The sequence below is a fragment of the Protopterus annectens genome, chromosome 1.part2 (genome assembly GCF_019279795.1).
Source record: "Protopterus annectens isolate FY-2018-M chromosome 1.part2, PAN1.0, whole genome shotgun sequence".
NCBI classification, from domain to species: Eukaryota; Metazoa; Chordata; order Ceratodontiformes; family Protopteridae; genus Protopterus; species Protopterus annectens.
The window spans coordinates 232,261,993-232,287,178 of NC_056727.1; the positions used below are offsets into that span (position 1 = coordinate 232,261,993).

Genomic DNA, 25,186 nt, shown 5'->3' on the forward strand with positions numbered 1-25,186 from the left:
ATTGCCTCAAAATGCCCAGATTCACCAGTTGGACTGGAGAGTGCACCTGAAACTGCCCTTTGGACATGCCTGGATAGGTGCAGTGAACTGTTTTACTGAGTGGCTGGTAAGGGTGAATAGAAAGCCTTGTCCTTCTGTAAAGTATAGGAGGGTCTAGTGCTAGGGTTTATACGTGCTTGCTGTGAGTTTTGAGCAAGTGCCGGGCTGAGAAATGATTGGCTCGAGTGCTTAAGTTAAAAGTTTGTCTAGTTCCAAGGGAAAAATTGAAGAGGAGACTTTGTGGAGCCGGGAATAGTTATAACCCTAGCTAACCAGTGCTGCCTGGCCTGCAAAACCGGGCAAATGTGGTATTTATAGCAGGGAAATGAAAGAGATAGAAATTAGCCCAAAATGGCCAATAAACTACAAATTTCTGGGCTGAAACCACTCCTCCAGGGACAGATATGCTGCTCAAAGCTCCCCCTCTCTCACAGGTGAACAGGGAAACTTCCTTCCATCCAAGTAAGGTATGGGCAAACACAGAGATTTGTAACACAGCCCTGAATTCAGGACTTAACCTGAAAACTGGATTATAGCTTAGAAAGGCGGGAAACAAGTATTTTTTTTTCAGAAAATAAACCAGATACAATAAAAAAAAAACTCTTTAAATGCACAGAAAAGGATACTTATTGTTATATATCTCAGATCGGAGTTGTAGTCAATGCCCCTACTAATAAAGTAGGAAGAAACACAAATACAGTAAAAGCAGATGAATAGAATGCAAATTTGACGAATGTGACAGGTTCAAATGGAGATATAAAGGGAACTGTACAAACGATCAACCTGCTAAACATTAGTATATGCATGTACTGCAAAAGTTGGAAATACACATTAAAAAAAAACATCATATATGTTAGGTGGGATCAGTAGCTTTTTATCATGATGGCTGTGATGTTCATATTATCCTGGAACATGAATGGCCATACAGGTAGAGATAAAAAGGAAAGAGTATTGAATTATATTTAAGAAATGCAGAAGTGCAAATAGCAATGCTGCAGGAGACACATTTGAAAGAAATGAGCATATGAATTTAACAGAGAGAGGATTTCAGAATGGATGTTCAGCAGAATATCTGGGACAGAGGAAAAGGGGAGTAATTATACTAATTGCTAGAAGGGCTCCAGTAGTGATAGATGAGGAAAGACTAACCATCGTAGGTTTGTGGTAGTTAGGAGCTGTTGGCAAGGGAAGAGTATTACTTGGGCTATATTCTTGGCTAGGTTTGTAAAGGCCTCGGGGCCTATAGCCTAGTAACTTCTTATGATCCACTGAAAACTGCTATTATGGTGTTTAAGACAATATTGAGGAAAGTAATCAGCTTTCAGCAGGGAATATTATTTATAGGTGGGGGTTGGAATTTGATTTGCAATAGTGATTATGTATCAGAGGACCTAGAAATGACAATACAACAAAAGAGAGTACATTTCTGAAGAAATTTATGAAACTTTGATATGGAAGATGTGAATTCAGTAGTAGGAACTCTGGCGGAATTTACATATTCTCCAAGGTACACTAACTGGGTTAGACTAGATAGCAATTATATTTCACAGGAATATATCCATTTAATTGAAAGCTTTCACACACATTCAATAACCATTTCTGATCATGCACCAATAAAAACTAAGATAAAAATGCTGGATATTAAAGTAAAAATAAGACACTGGTGCTTTTCCACCTACCTGTTAAAAAGAGCAGTGGAAGTTATTCAGAAGTTATTAGGGAAATTAGAAATATCTTCATGAGTTATAACCAATGACTGGGATAAAATGAAAATGGACTTTAAAAATAGGGTTAAAATAAAAGAGAAATAAATATGGTTAAGTAATAGAAATTAGTTGGAGGGGCTAACAAACATTAAAATATTGCAGAATAAAGTGAATCTCAGAACAAGAGGAGAAGCAATTGCAGAGTGCAAAAGAGAAAATAAGGGAGTGTTTGGATAATATGCATGAGGTTTAGAATAATTGTATTTAAGCAACTATTTTTGATCATTCCAGATTACAAAAAGTTTTAGCAAAATGACTTCAGCAACAGAATGTTGAAAGGGTTGTTGCCAAACTTTGGGAACGTGTAACAAGAAAAATAACCCAAGATCCTGTAGAAGTTTTAGAGATTTTCTGGAAACATTATGAAAATTTGTATTAACCGGAGAAATGGGGGAAATCAAGAAAGAGAACAAATGGAAATATTTGTGGAAGACTTTCTTATGCCAAGGTTAGAGGCAGATAGGCTGAACAACTAAAAGTTAAGATAGGAGGTGCTGAAGTAAAAACAATGATGTATAATCAGTCTTCAGGAAATATCTCCAGGGACTGATGATATTCCTGTGGAAGTTTGAGGGAAGAAAGTGTTAAAGATTTGCAAGATTTTGTTTAACAGTATTTTAAAAGGAGGGGAAGCACCAACATCTTGGAAGAAAGCTGTGCTGGCTGTGTTACCTAAATATGGCAGAGACCCTTCAGACCCAGCTTCATATAGACCCATTTCAATTTTAAGCCATAAATTTGAAGTGTTTATGTCTATACTAGCTAAAGGAATGGCAAAGGTGTTGCCAAAATTGACAGATATGGATCAGTGTGGTTTTGTGGAGGGGAGGCAAACATTTGACAACATTAACATAATGAAAATCCAGAGGGAAACATAATGTAAGAATATGCCTTTATTGTTGATGGGTCTTGCAGAGAAAACAGTTTGAGATTTTGAGTAGAGCACTGGAAGCATTTGCATTCCCTGATACAATAATAAGGTTAGTTAGAAAGATCCGATGCAAGAATTAAAGTGGGATGATTCCTCTCAGAAAAGCTGTATTTAAACAGAGGAACCAGATAGGGATGTCCTCTTTCCCTCTTGTTGTTTGCTTCATCTTTAGAGCCATTGGCAACTTTATCTGCAGATGATACTATTTTGTACCTGATAAATCTAGAAAAGGACATCTCTGTGTTGTGAAACATTGAGACAGCTTCTTATCAGCTATAGCCGTAAATTATGTACCCACAGACAAGTTGGTTCAGCAGTACTCATTTATGGGGACATAAGATGAAGTATTTAGGAGTATGGATTAAAAAGGCTTCTGTTACGTCGGCTAAGAATATGTGGAGAGAGACTAAAAAGATAAAACAAAAACTGAGAAACTGTAAACTCTTTTTTATGGATGTGGGTAGTAAGATGCCAACAGTGAAAATGTTTTAGTTCCTTTAGTCTTCTATAAGGGCCAGGCATACTTTTATCAGCCTGAGAAGTTGTGGACAATAATTAAGAATTTATCTGGGAAGGAGAGTGGGCAAGAGTTAAGTGGGATAACGTGATCCTTCCAATAGAACAAGGTGGTTTAGGTTACCTTTATTTAAAGGGATATTTTAGAGCTACATGGTTAAGGCTGATATAAATAACACAAGCAAAAGGTTATAATTCAAAGTGGAAAGAGATGATAAAGCAAGAGAGAAGTTCAAGAAATAGAGTGGTATTGTGGATGCAGATCCTTGAGAATAATAACCATGCAGTGTGTTGTATTCATAAAGTACCAGAAAGTATTCCAAGATCTAACCCAATATGAGATTCGAGAAAGGAGATTTTGCCATTAAGGATGACTGCAAGTAGGGGCACAGAAAATAGGCAAGGGGGGACTGGAATCTACTGGAAAAATATGGCAAAGGAACCAAAATATTGTGAGCAAATAACTTCTGACAGTAAGGGTAATAAGAGTGGGATGAGATCAAGAAGATGTTTGGATTGCAGGCTACAAACTGCCTTCCCCTCCCATGGCTTGCAGAGTACAGGCAAAGAGAAAGGAATAGGAAAAACCTGCTCTGGTAGAGTTTCTACATGACTACAACAGAAGTAGCTGTTAAAAAAGGAATAATTATTAGGGCTAATAAAATATTGCATGATAACTACATGAATCAACCATAAGAGGTTGGAAGAGACTGGGATGATAAGACTACCAAAGCAATTTACAAGATAACAATGGGAAGAGGTGTATAACTCCCACATATGCAACAAAGTCCAGAAAGTATAGGATCTTTGCTTGGAATTGTCCAGAAGATATAGGATCCTTGCTTGGAAGTGTATACATAGGTATTTTTGTACCCCAGGCAGACTTCAAATAATTTTTCCTCAGTTATATAGCAAATGTTGGAGGTGTGATGGAGAAGGAGGTACCTGGGAACCAATGTTTTGGGAGTATGAGTTAGCAGATTTAAAAAATTCCGTACAAAGTACTCTCAGAAGTATTGTGTGAGCAAATAGCTGTAAGTAAGGAAATTATTCTTTTGAGTTGGGATACAGAATCTGAATTGCCTAGATGTAGTAAGGCCTTAAGTTTAATTGGCTGACAAAAAAGCAATTACTAGAAACTGGAAATCGGTGTACACCAACTGTATTTGAGGTATTGAATATCATAAAAAAATAAAAGAACTGGAAATGAGAGCTTTAGAAAAGGGATTGATCAAATTGGAAATAAACTGAAATCTCCCCCAAGCTTTCTTAGTGTCAGTAGATCTGAAGGACACTGTCGCTCTTCTATCTAGGGCACAGTCGAAGAGTCTTCATGGGTTCTGTTCAGGCAGCTTTATTTTATACAAATGCATCACTATAGAATATTACTGACTTCAACTTAAGTAACTTGTATACAAATTAACAACTGCGATCTTGCATGCTGTCTCCCTGGCTTCTCTTTCAAAATGGCACTAGAGATTGCACATGGCTGGAATTTATATATGCATGTATAGCCTTGACATGCTTTTAAGATATAGCGCACACACCACTTGCACTCTGATCTACATCCTCCCTCTTTGAAAAATAGATGGTATAACGTTATGAGGCACGCAGAAATCGCAGGTAATTCTTTATCATGCATTTTACAATACTAAATATACAGATATATATACAATCAAGTCCACATTGCTGCGTACTTCACACTAGGCTTTGATACTCACCCATATCGTGTGACATAAAACTGTGAATGAGATTTAGCAACTGGAACGGTCTGTGCAAAATGGTTGACCTGTGGAACGTTCAAATCATTTCCTGGAATGGAATCAGAACTTTGAACACATTCTGGAATGGGAACAGTGTCTGATTCACTCTTAGATTTAGAATCTACATCACAGAGGCAGTCTTGTGATGGTGGTGATGATTCTGGTACAGGAAGATGATGTCTACAGTTTCTCCTATACTCAACACCTTTGGAGTCTATCCGGTAAGATCTCTGGCACAGATACCTGTAATCTGTCCTATTTGATCAAAACCTTTTGTTGTCTGGATTCGTACCATCTCTCCTTCCCTCAACAGATGAAGTAATCTGCTCAGTCTGTCGTAACTGGATTTCTGGATATTACCCTTCTTCAACAATTGAGCCTTGATGGTTTTATTGTTCTTAGGTTTAGGCTGCAATAAACTAGAAGTAATGGGTAGCATAGTTCTAGTTTGCCTGGAAAGTAATCTTTGAGCAGTTGAGGCAAGAATATCATCACGGGGTAGGTTCCTGAGATTCAGCAACTTTAAGAACACATCGGTATTGTCACACTTTGACCTTACAGGCAATTGCTTTGCACTACACATTCAGCTAGACCATTAGACTGAGGATATTCAGGACTAGTAGTGACATGTACAAAGTTCCATTCTCTTACAAATTTCTGAAACAACTGGCTAGTAAATAGAGTACCATTGTCAGAAAAAAGTTTGTGTGGACTACCATGAACTAAGAAGTGACGTTTCAACTTGGTAGTAACAGTAGTGGAGGTGAGGTTAGGTAATAGATCAGTTTCAAACCAATTTGAATAAGAGTCTACCAAAACCAAATAGTATTAATTGTTCCACTCAAAGATATCCGTTGCTACAGTAGACCAAGGCAGTTCAGGAACTGAACTTAGCTGAAGTGGTTCTCTTTACAAATGCGGTCTAGTACTGTTGCATAGTGAACAAGAAGAAAGAACTCTATCAATGTCTTTTGTTAATTAAGGCCAGAATACTGATTCTCTTGGTCTTCTCTTAGTGGATGTGGATGCTAGGTGACCACAATGCAAAATCTTGATATATTCTTGTAAGGAAGCAGGAACAACAATTTTAGGACCTTTGAAAATAATGCCATCTTCCATCAACAATTCATCTGTGTAAAGAAAATACATTTGCACTTCAGGTAGTACACTAGATTGCTTTGATGGACATCCAGCATTAATGTAGTGATTGAGGTTTGGCAAAATTGGATCAGTCTGAGTGTGATCTCTTAACTTGTCAAGTGTAGTGGTGGAAAAAGTACGCACTGACCACATCAAAGTCACAGTTCTCTGCATCAAGCTTTTCTGTTGTATTTCTGGGCAATCTGGATAAGGTATCAAATAGAGCAATTTGCCCTTTGTGTAGACCATTTTAAAATTGTACTTCTGCAATTTGAGCATCATTCTCTAATCTCATTGGAACAGAATGCATAGGCATCTTTAGAATATTAACTAGAGGTTGATGGTCAGTATGTCTGAATAGCTCGACCATAAATAGTCATGAAACTTGGAACATGCAAATACTATTCATCATTTCATCAGATAGTTTTATTTTAAATATTTCCTCTCATTACACTTTTTGTGCTTTCCGCTTGCTTAATAATGTGGTTGGTGCCCCTGTAATGCCTCTTTTAGTCTTTCGTATCAAGTAAGCATTTTATTAAAAAACACAAAAAGAAAAATCTAGCAAAGCTAGACTTTCCACTGTGTGATACCTTAAACCTCTTGTATCAGAGACAACATGGGATATATGCAAATTACCCTTTAAGGATATAAGGTGTTTCAGCTAAATGGCAATCCTGAAGATCCATGACTTTTTTTTCCTTTACTTTTAAGTCTATTTATGGACAATTTCAGGCCAATAAAGCCAAACCCTGTAGCTGTGGACATGCATGTTTCTGCCTTCTTATGGCATCATCACTATAACATAAGAGGAATGCTTGACTTTTGGAAACACGGTTGTCATACCCAACTGATATCAATAAACATTAGGGTAACAAACTAAAACAATATGTAAAAAGGTCCATAAATAGACTTAAAAGAAAAAGTCATGGACAGTCATTATGTTCCAGTGATCTAAAGCTCCTCTGTGTCCACAAACCTTTCAAATCTGCTGGGCATGATCTGTACTCATACCATGTGGCTAAGGTGTGGACCTCCTTACCTGTATCCATCAGGTCAAAACCCTCCCTCCCAATCCTTTAAAACCATTCTGAAAGACTTCCTAGCCAAATATCTGGCTGTGTTCTTGCTCAACCCCAGGATGAACTATATTGCAAAATATGAACAAGTACGTCATACCTTTTCACTCACTCCCTTACTTCAGTCATTTTATCTCTATCTTGTTATGCTATAACCCTGCTTTTTCTCTCGCTTCATATTGCAGCTCCTGTTTTTAGTGTACTAACATGTCATTAATTTCTCCAGACCAGCTAAAATTTCTCTAAATATTTAATCATGGTCACATAAGTTGTATATATTCTTAACCAATGTTTTCACATTATGTCTAATTTGTCATAGTTGTTTAAACTATAGATGCATTTTGTATTTTTGAAGACTGTAAAATTATCGTTCTTAAAATGATTTTGTAATAATTTGGAGCTTTCCTCCTCAGGCCTCCACTTAAAATGGGCTTCTACCCAGTTGCACTTTCCCAGTAATCAAATGTTAAAACATAAGTAAATAAAAACGGTAAGGCTTGCCCCCCCCTCCTCCTTTGGCTTTAAGGGTAGACCCAATGTTGTCCTTTTTTGTCTGATTCAGCAAATGGGTAGATGGGTATTGGATCTGACTCTGATCTGGTTTCTGCACTTCCAAACACATGGATCCAGGGCACTGACTCCTCCACTACCTATATTCCCTCTCTGCCTCTCCCTGAATACCTGAAATACCATTAGCAGCCTGATTTGAACTGTTGTGCAACCCAGGGAGCTCCGAACTTTGCTTCTGAGTGATAAGTCAATAAAAATGTTCTCACTTTCTTTAACTTCTTTACCTTTCCCTCCCCTTATTTATAGATTGTAAAAAAGATGATGAGAAAAAAAATTTCCTTGTATAGTTGAATCTTATTGTTTAGTGGATATGTCTTTGGGTCATATCCTTCAGTCATTCTGTTTCTGGGCTTTAAAAAAAATTGTAGCAAGTAGACCTGTCTCATCTTGTGGAGTTGCCTTTTTGTTTTTAGCATGTCTGAGAAGAGCTTCAGAAAGTGCTCCAAGTGTGGCCACCAAATACTCCCACAGGACCTCCACACCATTTTGTGTTTGTTGTCTGGGGACAGCCCACCTGGGCACTAATTGCAAGGCCTGTGCCTACTTCTTTGACATAAGGCCCTACAAAGTCGTACGGACAAATTGATTTTAAAAGGTTCATTACCTTTTCAACAAGGATAGACTTTTTTTATCTGCATCTGGTTGAAAAGTCCATTCAAATGGAAAAGGGCATAGAGGGCAAAAATCTCAGGGAAGCAAAACTCCTGTAGAGTGTTGAGAAACAATGTAAATAGTCACCCGATCCAACAGTTCTCACAGGTCCAGCACCAAAAGTGGTGGTCATCAGATCCTAAGGCAGGTCAGATCCATTCTCCTTTATCTACATTACTTTTCTCCCAGGATCTGATTAGTCCATGGCTGCATTCTCTTATCTTGCAGGAAAAAACCACATTGAGGGCTTTCTTGGTAGCCTCTTCATTGAAGTCTGCCCTTTCTTCGAGGGGCCTTACTGAAGCCAGTGTCTATAGGATGATGTGGAGATTTCTTCAACAGCAGATTGTTAGGGATCATCCTGGTGTTGTCTCTGCAGATCAGCCTGAAAAACTGTCTCATGACCCCTTCTGTCAGGAACTCTGTGTCCCAATTCTCGGATCCACAGCCCATGAATCTGAACATACCCAGAGTATCTATGTTGGCACCAATATGCATACTACTTTAACTCCAACTTTAACCTACTCTCTTTCAACTCTAACCTTTTGGATTTGGGAAGAAAATCTGAGTTGGAGCGCTGGAGGATAGCTAGATTTCAAAACTTTCATATCCTTCTCTGCCTCTCGGAGCATTGGCTGTCAGGAGCTCAGCTCCAATGTCTGCTCTGGATCTGGATGGGTCAGCATCAGTGGTGGTCCCTCTGACATGGCTCTTCAAGAGTCCTCATAGTTTTCGATTTCTGGCTCCGCATTCAAAGCTTTTCAGAGGGTACATAGTACTAGAGAAGGGGTGCCTCTTTTTCAGGCTCTGATCCATCCCGAATTTTTTTTTTTTCTTCATTGAACTCCACATCGACATGGACAGTCAGCATACAAAAGTCTCAGAGAAGTGCTTGTTCTGAACTCCCAGTCTGATTCGGACCCATCATCTAAGATTCCCCAACCACAATCCATAAGAAAGGACACACGAGTGAATGTCCACAGGTAGATGCTGTGGTCATAGTGGTAGCCACTAAAATGGTGCTCTCCGAAGAGAGTATGTATGTTCATCACCCTATTAGGGAATCTAGGGCATTGAACAGATTTGGAAAATGGACTTGCGCTTCAGTTACTTTTTCCATTAGAGTGCTGCACTACCTGGCTGATGTCACATGCTTCCAGAGAGAGAATTGATAAAAGAGCTTACCAGTTCTCGCTTGGGTAATTTTCCAGTGGATATCCAGAAAAATGTGGAATCCCAGCTATCTACCCTCAGTTCTATTTCCAACATCTCAATGCATTTGCTTTTGTCTCTCTTGCATACTAATACTTGCATACGGACTCTCTTCAGCTTCTAATCTTATTGCTGCTCAGATGGGCCTTGCACTTTTGCAGTTGCCCTGGACTAAAAGTATGTAGCTCTGGCCTTTGATGTGTCACTTTGTCCTTCAATGTGTAACTCTCCAATATATATTCCTTAGTATGGAAGCAACAGAGCATTGTCATATAAAAACAGTATTCATCTATTCATCCCTACATGCTGACTGCCATTTTTGTTCACTTCTCATACATTCCTGTTCTCATCAGACATAAACAATCATTGCACAAGAAAGGGATTTAGTTATTACTGTCCACTTTTCTATGCTCTGTTTATGTTTATCTAAAATGTTTTGAGCAATAATATTTAATATGTCTGTGCATTTCATTTTCTGCAGGAGAAGCAGTGGTTAAAATGAGTGTAGTGCCAGAAAAATCAGAAATGTCTGTACTATCTGCATGTTAGAGATTGTATTTCTGCCTGAGCAATGAATTAAATAGCACCAGTATAAGCTACTTATATAAATCAGGGGTGTATCAAGTCTTAGAGGTGTGCAAAAAGATGCAGGTATGAATGTAAACCACTGACTAAGTGTTTTGTCACTGTGCAGCTTCCAGATGGCAGAATTATCAAAGTTGGAGGGGAACGTTTTGAAGCACCTGAGGCATTATTCCAGCCTCATCTAATCAATGTTGAAGGAGTTGGAGTTGCTGAGTTACTCTTTAACACAATCCAAGCAGCAGATATTGATACCAGGTATTCAAACTGAAACAGTTTTTTGTGTGTGTGTGTGTGTGTGTGTGTGTGTGTGTGTGTGTGTGTGTGTGTGTGTGTGTGTGTGTGTGTGTGTGTACACATAACTCTGATACTGAAAATGTATGTGTATTTGTATATTAACTTGCATCCTATGCTCACCAGTATTAATATCTAGGACTTTTTCTTGATGGATCCCAAATTGGATATTCCTTCTGTATCAACTAAAATTTGACATTTATTTTAACAAAACCTACATTCAAGGATGCTCTCGCTCCCAGTTTGTTTGCTTAATGTGATGTGATATGCTAGCTTCTTAAGGATGCTTATCCCTTAACCCCAATATTTTTTTGCCAGTCTTACAATTTATTTCCCAATCTTTGCAGTTGCTTGTAAAATCCTGCATGCACATGCCTAATTTTCATTTAAGTGTCAGTCAGGTTTCCAGCCAAGGACCATACTAGCATTGTCTGTATTGCCTTTAGAAAGAGAATAATGTTGACAGACGTTATTGGTCCTTTTGTGAAGATGGTGATCAAGAGCTCTTCTCGTGGAGACCTGTGAAAGAGTCCTCTTCACAGGCTCACTTGTAAATCGACATATCAACATAAGGGAAGTGCATTTGGAGGACAGGTTCATACTTGGAATCTCCGTGAGGTAAGTCAGCTGTCCACCCGACCCCCTGACCGTATAGGTAGTGAGCTCTCCCTTGTCTAGTGAGGGCTTGGTCCCTGACCACCCATCAACCACAGCTGAGAACCTTCATATATAGGAAGGTGCATCCTTTGCACAAGTTAGTCAATTACTCTTTTTCTCCTATAATTGAATGAATGGATAATCCCTATGAGTGACCAGTCAAATCCACAGATTTGCTCGTTTTTTTAACCTGAATATGGATTGGGTGTTACTTGGGAACCAGAAACCTATGTTCTTGGAGTCAACCTCTGATGTGGGCCAGCAGGCCTCGGCCTTGAAGGGTCATCCTTGTCTTCCTATGCAAGGATTAATATCTTGGGGCCATGTATATTGGTCAGATGTTTGAAGTGAGGTTTGAGTCAAAATTTCAAGTGAGTGCACTATTAGATGTTTTGCGTGACGCCCATGACAAGACTACACAAGCGTCTACCCAACTTGCGTTGCTTTGGAGAGTGACCACTCTGTTTTGGTTCCCAGTCATTGCCACCTAATTCATTTCTCATTAGCCACCTTTTGAGTTCACACAGCTATGTATAGTTGGAGGTTGTTACCCACTTGCACTCCAAGTCCTGTGGAGATTCAGAGGGTCTTGAGGCTATTGTCACTGAAGCAAGCAAGGTTAATGAGTACATCCGTAGTCTGCATCTCATTCAGATGATCCTTCCTCTAGAGATGCCCTAATCTTGTGAGTAACAGCTTAAACTACCTTTGGGTCTTTGTACCCCTCCTCTAGAAGTGCTTTGCTGAGTTTTTGTGGGAAAAAAGCATAAGAGGTCTTGGGGTTATCCCATCCCTTGGAATCCTCCAATGAGGGATTACTGTACCATCTGTGGAGATATACATTTGTAATTGTATAAATTAGTAGACTTCAAACTTAGTGTCTTGTCTTCTGATTTCTGCCTTTTATTACAGGTTATAATAGGTGATTAAGGCAGTTAATCTTTCTATAAATATATGTAAGATGTCAAAATTGGTTTAGAACCACCTCATCAACTAACATATACACAGCTTTTTACCACCCATAAAATTAGCCAGCATCCATCTGATTGTCCAGCACTAAATACCATTTTACACAGCCAAGTTCCAACTCAAGTCATTATGATACAGTGACCAAAAACGTCTTTGTCCACAAAACTATCAAATCTGTTGGGCGTGGTTTGTACTCATACCATGTTGCTAAGGCCAGGAACATCTTACCTATATCCATCAGGTCAGTACTCTCCCTCCAGTCCTTTAAAACTTCTGTGAATTACTTCGTTGTCAAAATCTGAGTCTGTTCTTTCTCAACTCCAGGGTAGTGTATCCCTGAATTTGAGCAAGTACTGATTTATACATTACACCTCTTTACTCCCCTTCTTCACTCAATTCCTAACTTCAGTTCCTCTCCCCTGACTATCTAAAGATGACATAACCCTGTTGTTTTTTTTTCTTCATATTGAAGTCTCTGATTGCATTATACTAAATTAAAAACGAAAAGTACCAGGCAGACCAGATAACAGGAATCCAAGACCAGGAAGCAGAGCTACAGAAAATAATGAGTGTAAATCAACGTTCTTTATTTTGAAAAAACATGGACAAAACTTCTAACACAAGCGCTTTCACTCAGATAATTCTGAGCTTTTTCAAGTGATGCCATTCTGTTTCACACAGCACCTTATATACCATGGGAACCATTTCATTAATTAATTTAATTAATTATACTAAATTAACTTTATTTTGTCTAAATAATAATCATTGTCGTATAAGTTACATCTGTTTTAACCAGTGTTGTCACATTCTCTAATTTTGTGTAATTATTTAAACTGTAGATGTTTTGTATTATTTTTGAATACTGTAAAATTATTATTCTTAAAATGTGGTTACAATACTTTGGAGCTTTTCTCCTTGAACCCCCCACTAAAAATGGGCACCTGCCTTGTCAGACTTTCCCAGTAATCAAATGTCATTAAGCTTTTCTAGCTAAGCCTTTTATTCTAAATTGTTTTCTGCTGTGCTAACTTCTGTTTAGTGTCCTTACATTCGTTGTCCATTGTAAATGCCAGATTTATGACTATAAGATTGATTTCTTTAAGCCTATGAGTTGTAGTTCCTGTGGTACTGGGTGTGACTGCCAGCCCAGCTGTCTGGAATTTTGTAAATAATTATGTCATTTGTGAATATCAACATGATGTATATAAGATACTTGTGTTACAAATGTATTAGAAGTGTATGTTATGTATACATCAAACTAGGTTTGTACAGACATGTCTGTTAAAAAGATATTTTATAAAGTGCTTGTGCTTAAAATGTAATCACAGCATGTCTTACTGGAATAGAATAGAAATGTACATGCCCTGTTATAACTGTTTAAATGTATATATTTTAACAGTGGAAACTGGCATACAGGAGGTTAACCTCAGTCTAGTAAATTTTAGAAAAATAGATGAAATTAAATTACTTTATGGCTATGCAATAAAAGATTATATCTTTCAGTTTCAATGCAGCAAGGAGATGTAATGTCTGTGCTGTGAAGCTTTCTGTATTGTCTTGGAAGTGTTTTTTTTATTGTTTTATGACTTCCAGCATTTGCCAAAGATCTGAGGAAAAGTCCTTGTCTGTGTTTTTGCAGGTATATGCTAAAGACTACCAGCTGCCATCAATGGTTGTTTTAAGCCTGGGAACTAGGAGTCAGGTGACAAGCAACAATGTCATTCTGCAAGTTATCCCATCAGTAATGTTTGAGATATTAATTTGAGAACTCAGAGACAGACAGTATTCTGTCTTTGACCTGACAACAGTGAGAGATCATCTATTCACCACATCTGCCTTGCTCTTAAGTTAACTAGGGATAGTAACTCTTCGATACAGTCAGGAATATAGCAAAGCTTTTAGTATAGATGTTTTCTTTATTTACTTGAGACTGTCCTGCAATGTTGTTTTAAATATTTCCTGTGATTTTGAACTCTGTCACTGTAAATATATACAGAGTATTTTCTTGTTGTTTTAATATTTATTATTAAATATATTTAAACCTTTCATTGTGGCTGATCTGTCTAGAGATATTTACTTTCTGAGAGTACTTGCATTTATTTGGTGACACTATGTGGGCCACTCTTAATAGCCTTGGTCTTGGTCAGACTCCCATTTGTATTAATAGTAACATTACACAGTAAGATTGGACACCCTTTGTTAAAAGCCTCAAGGTAGCTGATAAGGGGTTCTGGTAGCAGTGATAACTACCTTATAGTGTGGACAAAAGTTGAAATAGCTAGTAAACCTGTGCCAACCTTTCCCAGGTGTGGGTGTGTGTGTGTAAAACAAATCTCCAAGAGTGTGCATATCCGCTACTTGGGCAGGGGCACAAAGCACTGGTTGGACAGAAAGAGTGTTGGAGGACTTGGCTTGGTACCCTGGCTAACGACTCAACTGTATACCTGTGCCAGTAGGGAATCTTACTGGGGAGCTGGAGAAAGAGGGAGAAACCAGCCCCGGACTGACTGTGGTCTCTTTATGCTCTTAAGAGAAATTGCACTTGATTCTGAGAGCTGCATCTGGAAATACTGTATGAGTGCTTGTCATCCTCCCAGTTTACGTACCCCACTGCTGCCAGTAGTGAGTATTGAGGCTCCTTGATTACTGGTCCAGTGGTGGGGCATCACACTGGCTTCAATTTCCACTATGTGATCTTGAGTAAGTCACTTAACCAGACATTGCTGCTGGGTTGCTCTTGAAAAGGAACTCTTTCTCTAGTGGACCTACTTGGTTAATAAATAGTTGGTTGTTGTTGTGGTTCTTGTTGTGGTTGTCATTGTTTTCTTTTATTGTTTTGCTTAATGTGTTGATATTTGTAGTGTTGGTTGTAAAAGAACAGGCTGAAAATGATTCAGCTGGATCAGTGCTGTACCCATGTAAAGAAAGTATATTGTCACAAAGTCAGAGGGTTATGATTCTCTCACTGGACCCACTGCAGTACTGATTTTGTCATGGAAGTTTCCTAGGGGTGGGATAATGGTCCTCTGAGTTAATAATATTTAGAGGTCCATCATAAAGGACCAGACGATTCTAAACATGGTCACCTTTGACCATGCTCTGGTCCTCTTCTAGAAAGACTGCAACAGTAAATCAGTCTGTTTCACTGAAGCTTTTGGGACAGGCCCAAACCCAACAGCTGAAATTGGCAAAGGGGACATAGAAGCGGTTTGTTTTGTAGTGGAGAGACTTTGCTATTGCTGCAGTCTCTTCCTGGTCCCAGTGGAATTGAATAATTTCTGTTTCACTCTGAACTTTACTAACTTCAGCGTGCATATCTGGATCTTTCAGTCATAAATGGTCACACTTCAGATGATTGTGGCCTTGCTGTCACATGGCTTCCAGTGGTGTCATTGGATGTGATGGATGCTTGTTGGCACTTCATCATTTGGAATCCACACAGGAGACTTCCAGTTTGATCTAGGTGGTAATCACTTCTAGTTGTCTACTTCCATTTGGACTTTCCTCAAAGCTCAAAGTTTTCAACATGGAGTCTGCTGAAGTGGCTTTTGGTGCCTCTCCTTATTTTGTCAGGCAACCATCTCTGCCTTTCTCATTCATGTAGCCTTTCTAAAGACGTTTACTGGTGCTCCCATACCCTGAATAGCTGGCTTCTCATTCAGTTCTGTTTTGTTCTCTTCCACAGATGCAGTCCCTAGGATATGATCATAAATTGGAAGGCTTCATCTCTGATCTCAGCTAAGATGACGTTTGATGTATAATGGGAGCTTCAGTAGCAAGTGCTGGAATGCATCCCTAGGAAATGGGGTATGAGGCCAGTGTCCCACATGTGCCACCTTCAGCTGGAGTGCTGTTGCACCCTAATACACACTGTATGATATCTGTCATTCATTGGTCACATTCTTGCATTCGTGAGATACCTTATGAGTTGGAAAATATCTGTGAGTAGTAGAAGGTGTGTTTCTTCCTCTGAGTCTGACTCCTGTGTGGCATCAAAGGATCCAAAGCCCATTGTCTCAGAACTCAATCAAGATAAGTGTTCTGCTTCACCATCAAGTAGTCCCTCCTTTAGAAAGGTTCTCTGGCTTATGAGAAGCAGCTTGAACTGACTTGCATTCCTAGTCCTTTCCCATTGAAACTTCTTCTGGAGTATCACAAGTTATAAACCAAAGGAGCCTTGGCTGACATTTCTTAGAGATCTAATTTGGAGTGGGGGATGTGTATGGCATAGATGTACTTGAAACACATTATCACAAACTGCAGCTGGTAAGTACTTTCATTCCCTTTGGAACTTCATCAGACTAAGTTGCTAATTCCAGCAAGAATTAAATGCCATTCATATTATCGCATGATCCGATGCCTCAGTGTATTAACTTTTTCCTCTTCAGAACAATTTTAAAGTTTTCTCTATCATTCAAACCTGGAAGAAGGCAAGCATTTAATTTCACTTGCCACCAATATTTCTTCCATTCAATTCCTCTTCAGCATTGAGTCTAACATAATCATAAACTTGATCAATAACTGAAAATTTATTATTTAACTTATTCACTTAATTTATTATGTTTTTCTTTTATATGCTTTGCCAGTGCATTACTTAACGTTCCAAAGGAAGTTAGAATTGGGGAGTCCGCCTCTACAAAGAGGCCTTTCACAAATGTAGTCCCTCATGGGTCAGACCTGGGACTGCTCCTTTTCAGCATTTACTTCTCTGAAGTCAAGGCGAATGTCAGTGGCCTCTGGCTGACTAAATTTGCAGATGATTGCACATTAGGAGCTGTCATTGAATCTCACATGGACACAAGTGTTCTCCAGGAGGGGCTGACACAGCCAAACAACTGGTGTCAGAGTCATGGACTAAAACTAAATGCCAAGAAATGCATAATAATATCCTTTGGGAAGTCATCCGTCCCTGGTGACTACCATATTGACAGCACACCCCTTAGATTTGACCCAGTAGTCAGGGACTTGGGGACACGCACAGTAATCTAGCCTTTGATCATCACATGTCTACAGTGGCGAGGAAATCATTCTGTGTTGCGCAACTTATAAACAAAGGTATGGCATCTAAGTCCAAGAAAGTCATTGTTCCACTGTATTTAGCATTCATCAGACCTATCATTGAATACAGTGCCCCCTTTGGTATGTACCTAACCAGGCATATCAAACAACTGGAACGTCCACAGAGGTTCTTCACTAAAGGAATACAGGGCATAAGTAATATGTCCTATGCAGACCGCCTCAAGGCCGTATCCCTGTATTCTTTCTCTTACAGGCTTTTGAGGAGAGATCTATGCCTGGCATACAAGGGCATTTTTCAGACCTCACTCTGTTGGACCTCCTGCATATCCACAGAACAAACAGTACCATAATTACCCATTCAAAAGACTTAAACCCTGTCTGTGATATAAATAGGACCTGCTGGAGAGATAGGTATGTATCCTAGAGACTACCCCGTCTATAGAACAGGCTCCCCATCCATATGAAGCAGAGTTCTCCCTAATCCAGCTCAAGTGCAACTTAGACAATTGGATGGGAAACTGGAAATTCATCCCTGGTTTGGCACCTATGTCTCTGGTGCAAACAGGTAACCTGTAAATGGTTCATCTTCCAGGCCTGTGCTTACACTTATCAAGGGTATCAGAACTCGTCAGAGATTTGGGATGCCTGGCTAAGCTTAAAAAGACCCTCGTGGTCGTTGGCCGAGTAAAGACCTATGAACCTATAAATTAATTTTCGCAGTGGATCCTTTTGTAGGTCTTTCCCTAAGTGGATAGATTACGGCTTTTCACCATGTTACTGTCTGACGGAGTCCAAAGATCGTGAGAGATGTGAGAAGTGTGTGTACTCTGCATAAGATTTTCTGGTACTGGGCCTCCTGGCCACCAAGATAACATCCATAGCAGCTTTTGAAAGGGGAGTGTTCAGAATGGCTACATTATCCACCATGCTGCCAGATTTAAGGTCCTGAGTTGGCTGTGCAGGATCAGATTGTTTTGTTGGGTCAGTAAGTGAGAAGTTTGAGGCAATATCCATGCTGGACCTTTGAGACAAGCTCTTTAGGATTGGGTACCAGTGCTGGCGTGGCCAGTCTGGTGCAATCAGAATTATTTTTGGCTTCTCTTGCTTGACCTTTAGGAGTACTCTGGGAAGGAGAGGTAGTGGGGGAAAAGCATATACTGTTAGATTTTTCCAGCTGAATGATAGGGCATCCACTTTCCATGATTGCTTGTGGCAAATCCTTGTGCAAAATCTCTGTAACCAACAGTTGTGAGGGGAGACAAATAGATCTATGTCTGGGCAACCCCATTTCCTTATTATCATCCTGAAGACTTGTGGATCCAGTTTCCATTCGTGGGGATCCATGAGGTTTCTGCTTAGTTTGTCTGCCAGAGTATTTGTTTTTCCTGGCAGGAATTGTGCTTGCAGGTGAACGTGAAAAGCCAATGCTGTGTCCCATAAGGTCATTGCTTGTCTGCAGAGGGGGTAGGAATGAGTACCTCCCTGCTTAAGTACCACATGACCATAGTGTTGTCTGTCTTTGTCAGTAATTGTCCTGGATGAAGCAGGTCCTTGAAAGCTGTCAAGGCATTTTGAACAGCTAGCATCTCTTTTTGATTGATGTGAAGATGCATCTGGTTTGCAGGCCATGTGCCCTGAATACATTTTCCTGCCATATGGGCCCCCCAGGCATAATCTGATGCATCCATTGTCAGTGTCTGTCTGGCTGTGGGTAAACTGAATGGCAGACCCTTGCTGTGGTGACAGGCATCTGCCCATCATCAAAACTCCTGTTGTAGGCAGGAATGAGTACAATTATTGTCTCCAGGCTGTGGCAATGCGGAGACCAAACACTTTTCAGATACCATTGTAGTTTCCTCATATGCAGTCTGGCATATGGAATTAGTAGAATGCAGGATGCCATGAAACCCAAGGCCTGCAGGATTTTCCTTGCAGATAAGTGGACTTTTGTTGCCAATTTCTTGAAGTAAGTAGTCAGTTGTTTTTGCTTGTCTGGCGTGAGATAAGCGATCTGGGCAGTTGTATTTAAGCTTGCACCAAGGAATATTATCTCTTGAGAGGGCACTAGTTTTGATTTCTTTTTGTTTACTGTGTACCCTAGGCCAATTAGTAATCTTTTTACAAACGCCAGATGCTTTAGAAGAGTGTCTTTGTTCTCTGCTTGAATTAGGCAGTCGTCCAAGTAGGGATATATTTGAATTACTTTTTGTCTGCAAAACGCAATTACTGGTGCCAGGCATTTTGTAAAGACCCTGGGCGCAGTAGATAAGCCAAAGGGCAGTGCAGAGAATTGGTAATGCATTGAGCCAGCTATGAATCAGGTATCTTCTGCAAGATTGTCGGATAGGGACATGCAGGTATGCCTCTTTTAGGTCCAAAGTTACTAGCCAAGACCTCTTGCCCAGCATGGGCAGTAGCTGCTGAAGAGTCAACATCTTGAATTTTGGAACTTCCAGAAACGTATTTAGTGTAGACAGGTCCAGAATTGGTCTCCAGGTTCTGTCCTTCGTGGGTACTAGAAAAAGTCTGGAGTAAAATCCTTGCCCCTGCTCTTGTTGTGGTATTTGCTGAATGGCCCTCATATCCATGAGGGCTGTAATTTGTTTTTGTGCCTCTGCCCATTGATTGTGTGGCAGGTCTGGCATGCCCTTTGGACCTTGGTAGTGTATGAAAATGGAACCTGTAGCCTTGGGACACTATGTCCAGAACCCATTTGTCTTGGGTAACCATTTGCCAATTTGATGAAAAAAGTGCTAGTTTTCCCCCTAAGGGGGCTGTCACAAGAAAACTGCTTGGAACTGGTAGAGGAAAGTCATTGGGACTGTTTCCTGTAAGACTGTGATTTGTCTTCTCCGCTTTTGGAAGTAGGAGCACCCCATTGTTTAGGCCTGTATGAGCCTTGGGGCTGAGATCTGCCTCTGTGACGCCTGTATCTGCCTCTTTGTGGTCTGTCTGAGACTGGAAAGGACCAATTTTTAGAAGGCCAGTTCCTGCTAAACCTGGGTGACTGTACCTGTAAGAAATCCTTGACTGTCTGCATGGATTTTGCTTTATCCTCCATTTTTTTCAGCACCTCTTCTGCTTTAGTACCAAACAAAGTATCATGCTGTAATGGTGCATCTAATTGCTTTAACATGATCAGACAGACCTTGTTCCTTTAACCAAGCATGCCTACTAATAACAGAACCTGTAACAGCGGCCCTGCAAGAGGCCTCCAGTGAATCATAACCACATTGCAAAGTATGCTTTCCCACTTGTTCAGTTGCATGCAATAAATCCTGCAATTCCTTGTTCTCTGAACACTCAGTATTTGTCAACATTTTCTGTTTAAGCAGAGACATTAAATATTGCTGATATTTAAGCATATGAAATTGACAGCCCTTACAGCCAGGGAGGCAGATGTGAATACTTTTTTCCCCCATCTGTCTAGAGCCCTAGAATCCCTATCAGAAGGGACAGGGATTTTTTGCAGTGGAAGCCTTAACCCCCCTTGGGACCCTGAGAAATGAAATAGTTTCTGGGTCAGCCGGGGGGGGGGGGGGGTTATATAGGAATTTGAGAATCCGGGACCCTGTAGTATCTGTCTGGCTTAGCAGGTGCAGGGGGTAAAGAGTCAGGGGACAGGACTCTGGAAATACATCATCTACAATGTCTAGAACAAGTGGAATGGCAAGGGGTCTATGCTGAGGAAGAAGCAGGAAGTCTCTGAGCCTTTTCTTAGACTCAGAATAGACTTGACTCTCCCAGTGGAAATGCTCCCTCATAGTATGCAGCGTTTCCCCAAAAGAATAGTCCTCAGGAGGAGAGGCTGAAGGAATGGATACTTCAGCAACAGAATCCTCATAGGGAAGCATGGAGTAATCCTGTTCAGAAGAGGAATCAGAGGAAATAGATACCTGATCAGAAGATTCATACTCTGTCTCTTGCCTAGGCCTCTTATCAGGAGGGGGATGGGAGCCCCTGATCAAAATAATTAGGTCTTCGGCCATTTTGAGCATCTGTTTTTTAGGCATGGAAGTCTAAATAGGAGAATGCTGTACTTGCTTCTTTGTTTTTAGAGCTGCTTTAGTCTTTGAAGCTGAGGATGGCTTAATATATAGTTGTATAGGTTTGAAGACACCCTCAGAAGCCGATGCCTGCTCAGCGGCTTCGGACCCATCTGAGGGATTGATTTCTGAGTGTCCAATACCTTGAGTTTCCAGAGGCCCAGTCGGCTCAATGTGGGAGTCGGTAGTGGCCTGTGGCTCTGAGGTAGCGGGCACCAGGGGCTGCAAAAGTGCCTCACTGAGAACCGGCGAATCGGCGACTGGCCTAGAAGAGGCTTTGTCGTCAGTTTTCGACCTCGGATGCCTATCCTTGTCCTTGTGTTTTTTGTAAACTCCGGTCGGCTGTTCCGCCGGCATTATATAATTAAATCTTCAGCCAAAGTAATGAAATGCAAAATCGAGCGGACGCTTGATAGTGCGTTGGTTGAATCTAGCACAAAACCCACAGCTAGCAATGTTGTGATCAGGGCCTAGGCAAGGAATACTGTAAGAATGAAAATCTTTATGAGGTATTTGCTTCCCACAAGAAATACAATTGTTAACTTTTTCTGACATCGGTCTGGAGCAAGAAAAAAGTTTCCCCAATGGGGTACTTAGCTTTAATGAAGACTTTGGTTCTGAAATTCAGATTTGAAAATCTTAGGAGTAGGCCGACCGGCACTTGCGAACTGCTTTTGCTTCGGGCACCGTGCAGCAAGAAAGACTGAAGAAAATGGCGTTGGCTGCATCTTTTATACCCCTGGCGCACTGACATCAGGGAAGAAGCGACAGCAACCAACGCTCGACCTAGACATTGGAATTCTGGCCGACTGCGGGTAGCCTGCCAGCAGGATAACCCAAGAGTAATGACTGCAACAGTGAAACACGATGAACATCAGCTCTCCTGCAGAAAGGAGAGTGATGCCTAGGACTCACCGGCTCCTTGAGAAGTGTGGAGGATGCACTGCAAATGAATTCAGATGGTTTTTGGATTTGAACGCTTTGGTGTCTTTGGAGCAAGATCAAAGGTTTTGCCAGATCTGGAGAGTGTTTACTTGATTTTTTTCGGTAATTCCTTCTCCTTTTCTTTAGGTTTTTCTGTCTTCTTCTGTAGAGGTCCCAGGTTTCTCAGCTTTCTTGGCTGCAGATAAGGACTCAGAAGAAGCAGATGCCGATGTTCCTGCCTGGAATGAAGAGCATTTGTCCCTATGCCCCTGTAATGCTCCCACACCAAAAGAGAGACACACTTCTCAACATGCACAAGGAGTGTGGGTCCTGCAGGGGATTTGTGTGTCTGTAGGTCAAGCACTTCTTGAATCCTTGGACCTTGTATGACATAACAGCATGCACAACAGCTCATAGTAAACAGTTAAAATACAAAAAAAACAACCACACCTAAAACAAAAACACTTACAAGAGGAAATTTGTTATACCCCTTTGCTAAAGGTGGCACTAGCAAGACTAACAACAATAATAATCGTGGAAAAGGATAAGCCAGCCGCTCAGAGGCATGGTTAAAAAGATAAAAGTCTCCTGATAAGTTTTTTTTTTTAATATTGGGAGGAGATTTAAAGGAGTTTGAGGAAACTGTATGGGGAAAAACACAGAAACAAACCTAGCAACAACACAATAAGTATATCACCTATCTTGACAAAAGATTTCATCCCTCATAGACCATGTCCTTCTGGAAGAAGTGGCAAAAGAGAACTGAGGCATTTTCTGTGAATAGAGGGAATTATGGGTAGGGGAAGAGTCCGAGCCCTGGATCAACACCTACCAAAAAAGTGCAGAAGTTAGATCAAATAACCCAAACGTTGAATTGGATGAAATCGGAGATCATCAGATGTACTTTTAATAAACCTTTAGCAAAAGAGAACCATTTCTCTTTTGTTTCCTTGGACATAGGGGTAGAGGGAGTGAAGTAGTATTTCAGCTTTTGAGATTTTTTTTCTAGAAGTCTCAGAAGAAAATGTCCAAACATCTGTTCCTTTTTTGGGTCCTAGCTACCTTGTCAGTAACACCCACCTGCAAGGCATCTACATCCCCTTCTGAACAGATCAAATGCTGTTTTCACTTGTATGCACTAGATGTATGTCAGGCCTACAAAGCGCCTCTCAGACTCCTCACCCTTACTGGCTTCCTCAGGACCACCACCAGAATGGTTGGAAGCAGACACAGAGCAACAGAGAATTTCAGTATGACCATGGCAGAGTCATCTGCTGAGGGCCAGAAAAGAGAGAATGTTAAAGATGGCACTGAAGGACCTGCTCTAACTACCTTCCTTTTCTTGACAACCAGAGGTGGTCATTCGAGGTATAAGCACCAGACTCAATAGCAGGTCGTACACAAGGGCTTTAAACCACTGTTTCTCTACAAAGAGCTTGACAGAACTAAGCTGGTTCCTGGGAGTCTCAGGTTTGAAAGATAAAAAAAAAATAGAGCATGGCTGGACATAATGTTCCTTACCTAGAAAGAGAAGACAGGCTGTGTAGCAGGATCTATAAGGTAACTGGCATCGACACACGCACTTCCCCTTTCTCTCAGATAAAATACAAAAGCAGCAATACTTTTCACAGAAAAAAGGAAGGAAAGTCTCCAAGTGGGGTACTCATCTGCCTAGTTTCTCATTACTAGCCAAACTACTGAAGACAGTACAAACAGGAAGTCTTACTGGTTGCTTCAACAGCAAGAAAGCTCTGAATGTTGGTACCTGTATGTCTACTTTTACACCAGCATGTCCTTGCGCCTCCTCAGATGTACATGTGCATGAAAGGCACCCTAAAGCTTTAGATACTGGCCATATGTCTGATCTTTGGCATGGCATACACCACATAGCTGAGGCTACCTCAGCAGTGAGGGAATGATGAACATGACAAGAGATCAGGTGATGTCTCACTGAAAGGAGAGATGTATGGCTGTGGTATACATCATAAGGCAATAAACAGTGCTATGGTATTCAACCTACTGGAACAACTGCGACCCCTACAAGCATGGCAGCAGAGGCCTCCCCCTTTGATCTCACCAAAAAAACTCTCTCTCAAGGAAAGTAAGAAGAAAAACTACCTCAGGTTAAGGTTTGTCCACAGAACTGTCAGAAGGGTACTAACAAGCTCAGCTCATGCCAGCAAGTTGGTCTGCCACATGTACTCCCCAGAGAGCATGCAATGCCTAAACACCAGGACTCGCACCCAAAAGTGCCTGTCAGAGGAATGCTTCTCCTGCCTCTAAGGAGCTAGTCCATTTGTTTGTTGGGTCTGCCCAGGTGTGTACTTAGTTGTTGAATGCTTGGCCATGCATATTAACCTCTTTCTTTCCTCTAGTTCACACCTGCAATTAACACTGGGACCATGACAACAATCAGTCACTGCACTGGCACCCTCCAGGACTGGCATATTTTGAGCAGCAGGGTAGACCCTGTGCTTTTTTGCCTTCTACAAATCGGAAGATTAAAATATCTGCAGTTACAACACCTCTTCAAACTTTGCTCTTTCCTAAGGCAACACAGACAGCTCCAGCAAGGGTGTTACATGGTGACTACTGGACCATTTAGACAAATTTGCCTTATTTTGGGGAGGGAGGGTCAGGCCAGACATGGGAACTTTTTCAAGAAGTACACTAAGACAGAAATCTGAACTCTTGAGTGGCAGAAAAGAAGTAGGAAGTGAAGATCTGGGCTATGTTCTTTTATACTGGTACCTGATATCATGTGGTGGCAGGTCACAGGTCTCTAAAGCACAGAAGCTTGACAGAGAAAGCAAGAACCATTTGATAAGAGGGTTCTCAGGAAGAGAAATCTCAAAACCTTACCAACAGCAAGAGGCTATCAAAGATAAACAGACCCCATAATAAAACAGAAGTCACTCTATATGTTCCTAAGATAGTTATTAACTGTAGTTTTAATAACTCTGGTCATACAGACTAGAAACCAAAACAATCAGTGCCTCCCCACTGATGCTACTACTTTCCAAGCCTT

The 25,186-nt window shown here is 40.6% G+C and overlaps 1 protein-coding gene across 2 annotated transcripts in view; it reads left to right on the forward strand.

Annotated features, from left to right (window-relative positions):
* Positions 1–25,186, forward strand: part of ACTR2 (actin related protein 2) — an 848,078-nt gene that overhangs the window by 775,716 nt on the left and 47,176 nt on the right. For both annotated transcript variants that reach the window (XM_044055728.1, XM_044055739.1), the window contains one exon: positions 10,362–10,507. In XM_044055728.1, coding sequence (XP_043911663.1) covers positions 10,362–10,507 — 146 coding nt within the window. The remainder of the gene's footprint in view (positions 1–10,361; positions 10,508–25,186) is intronic.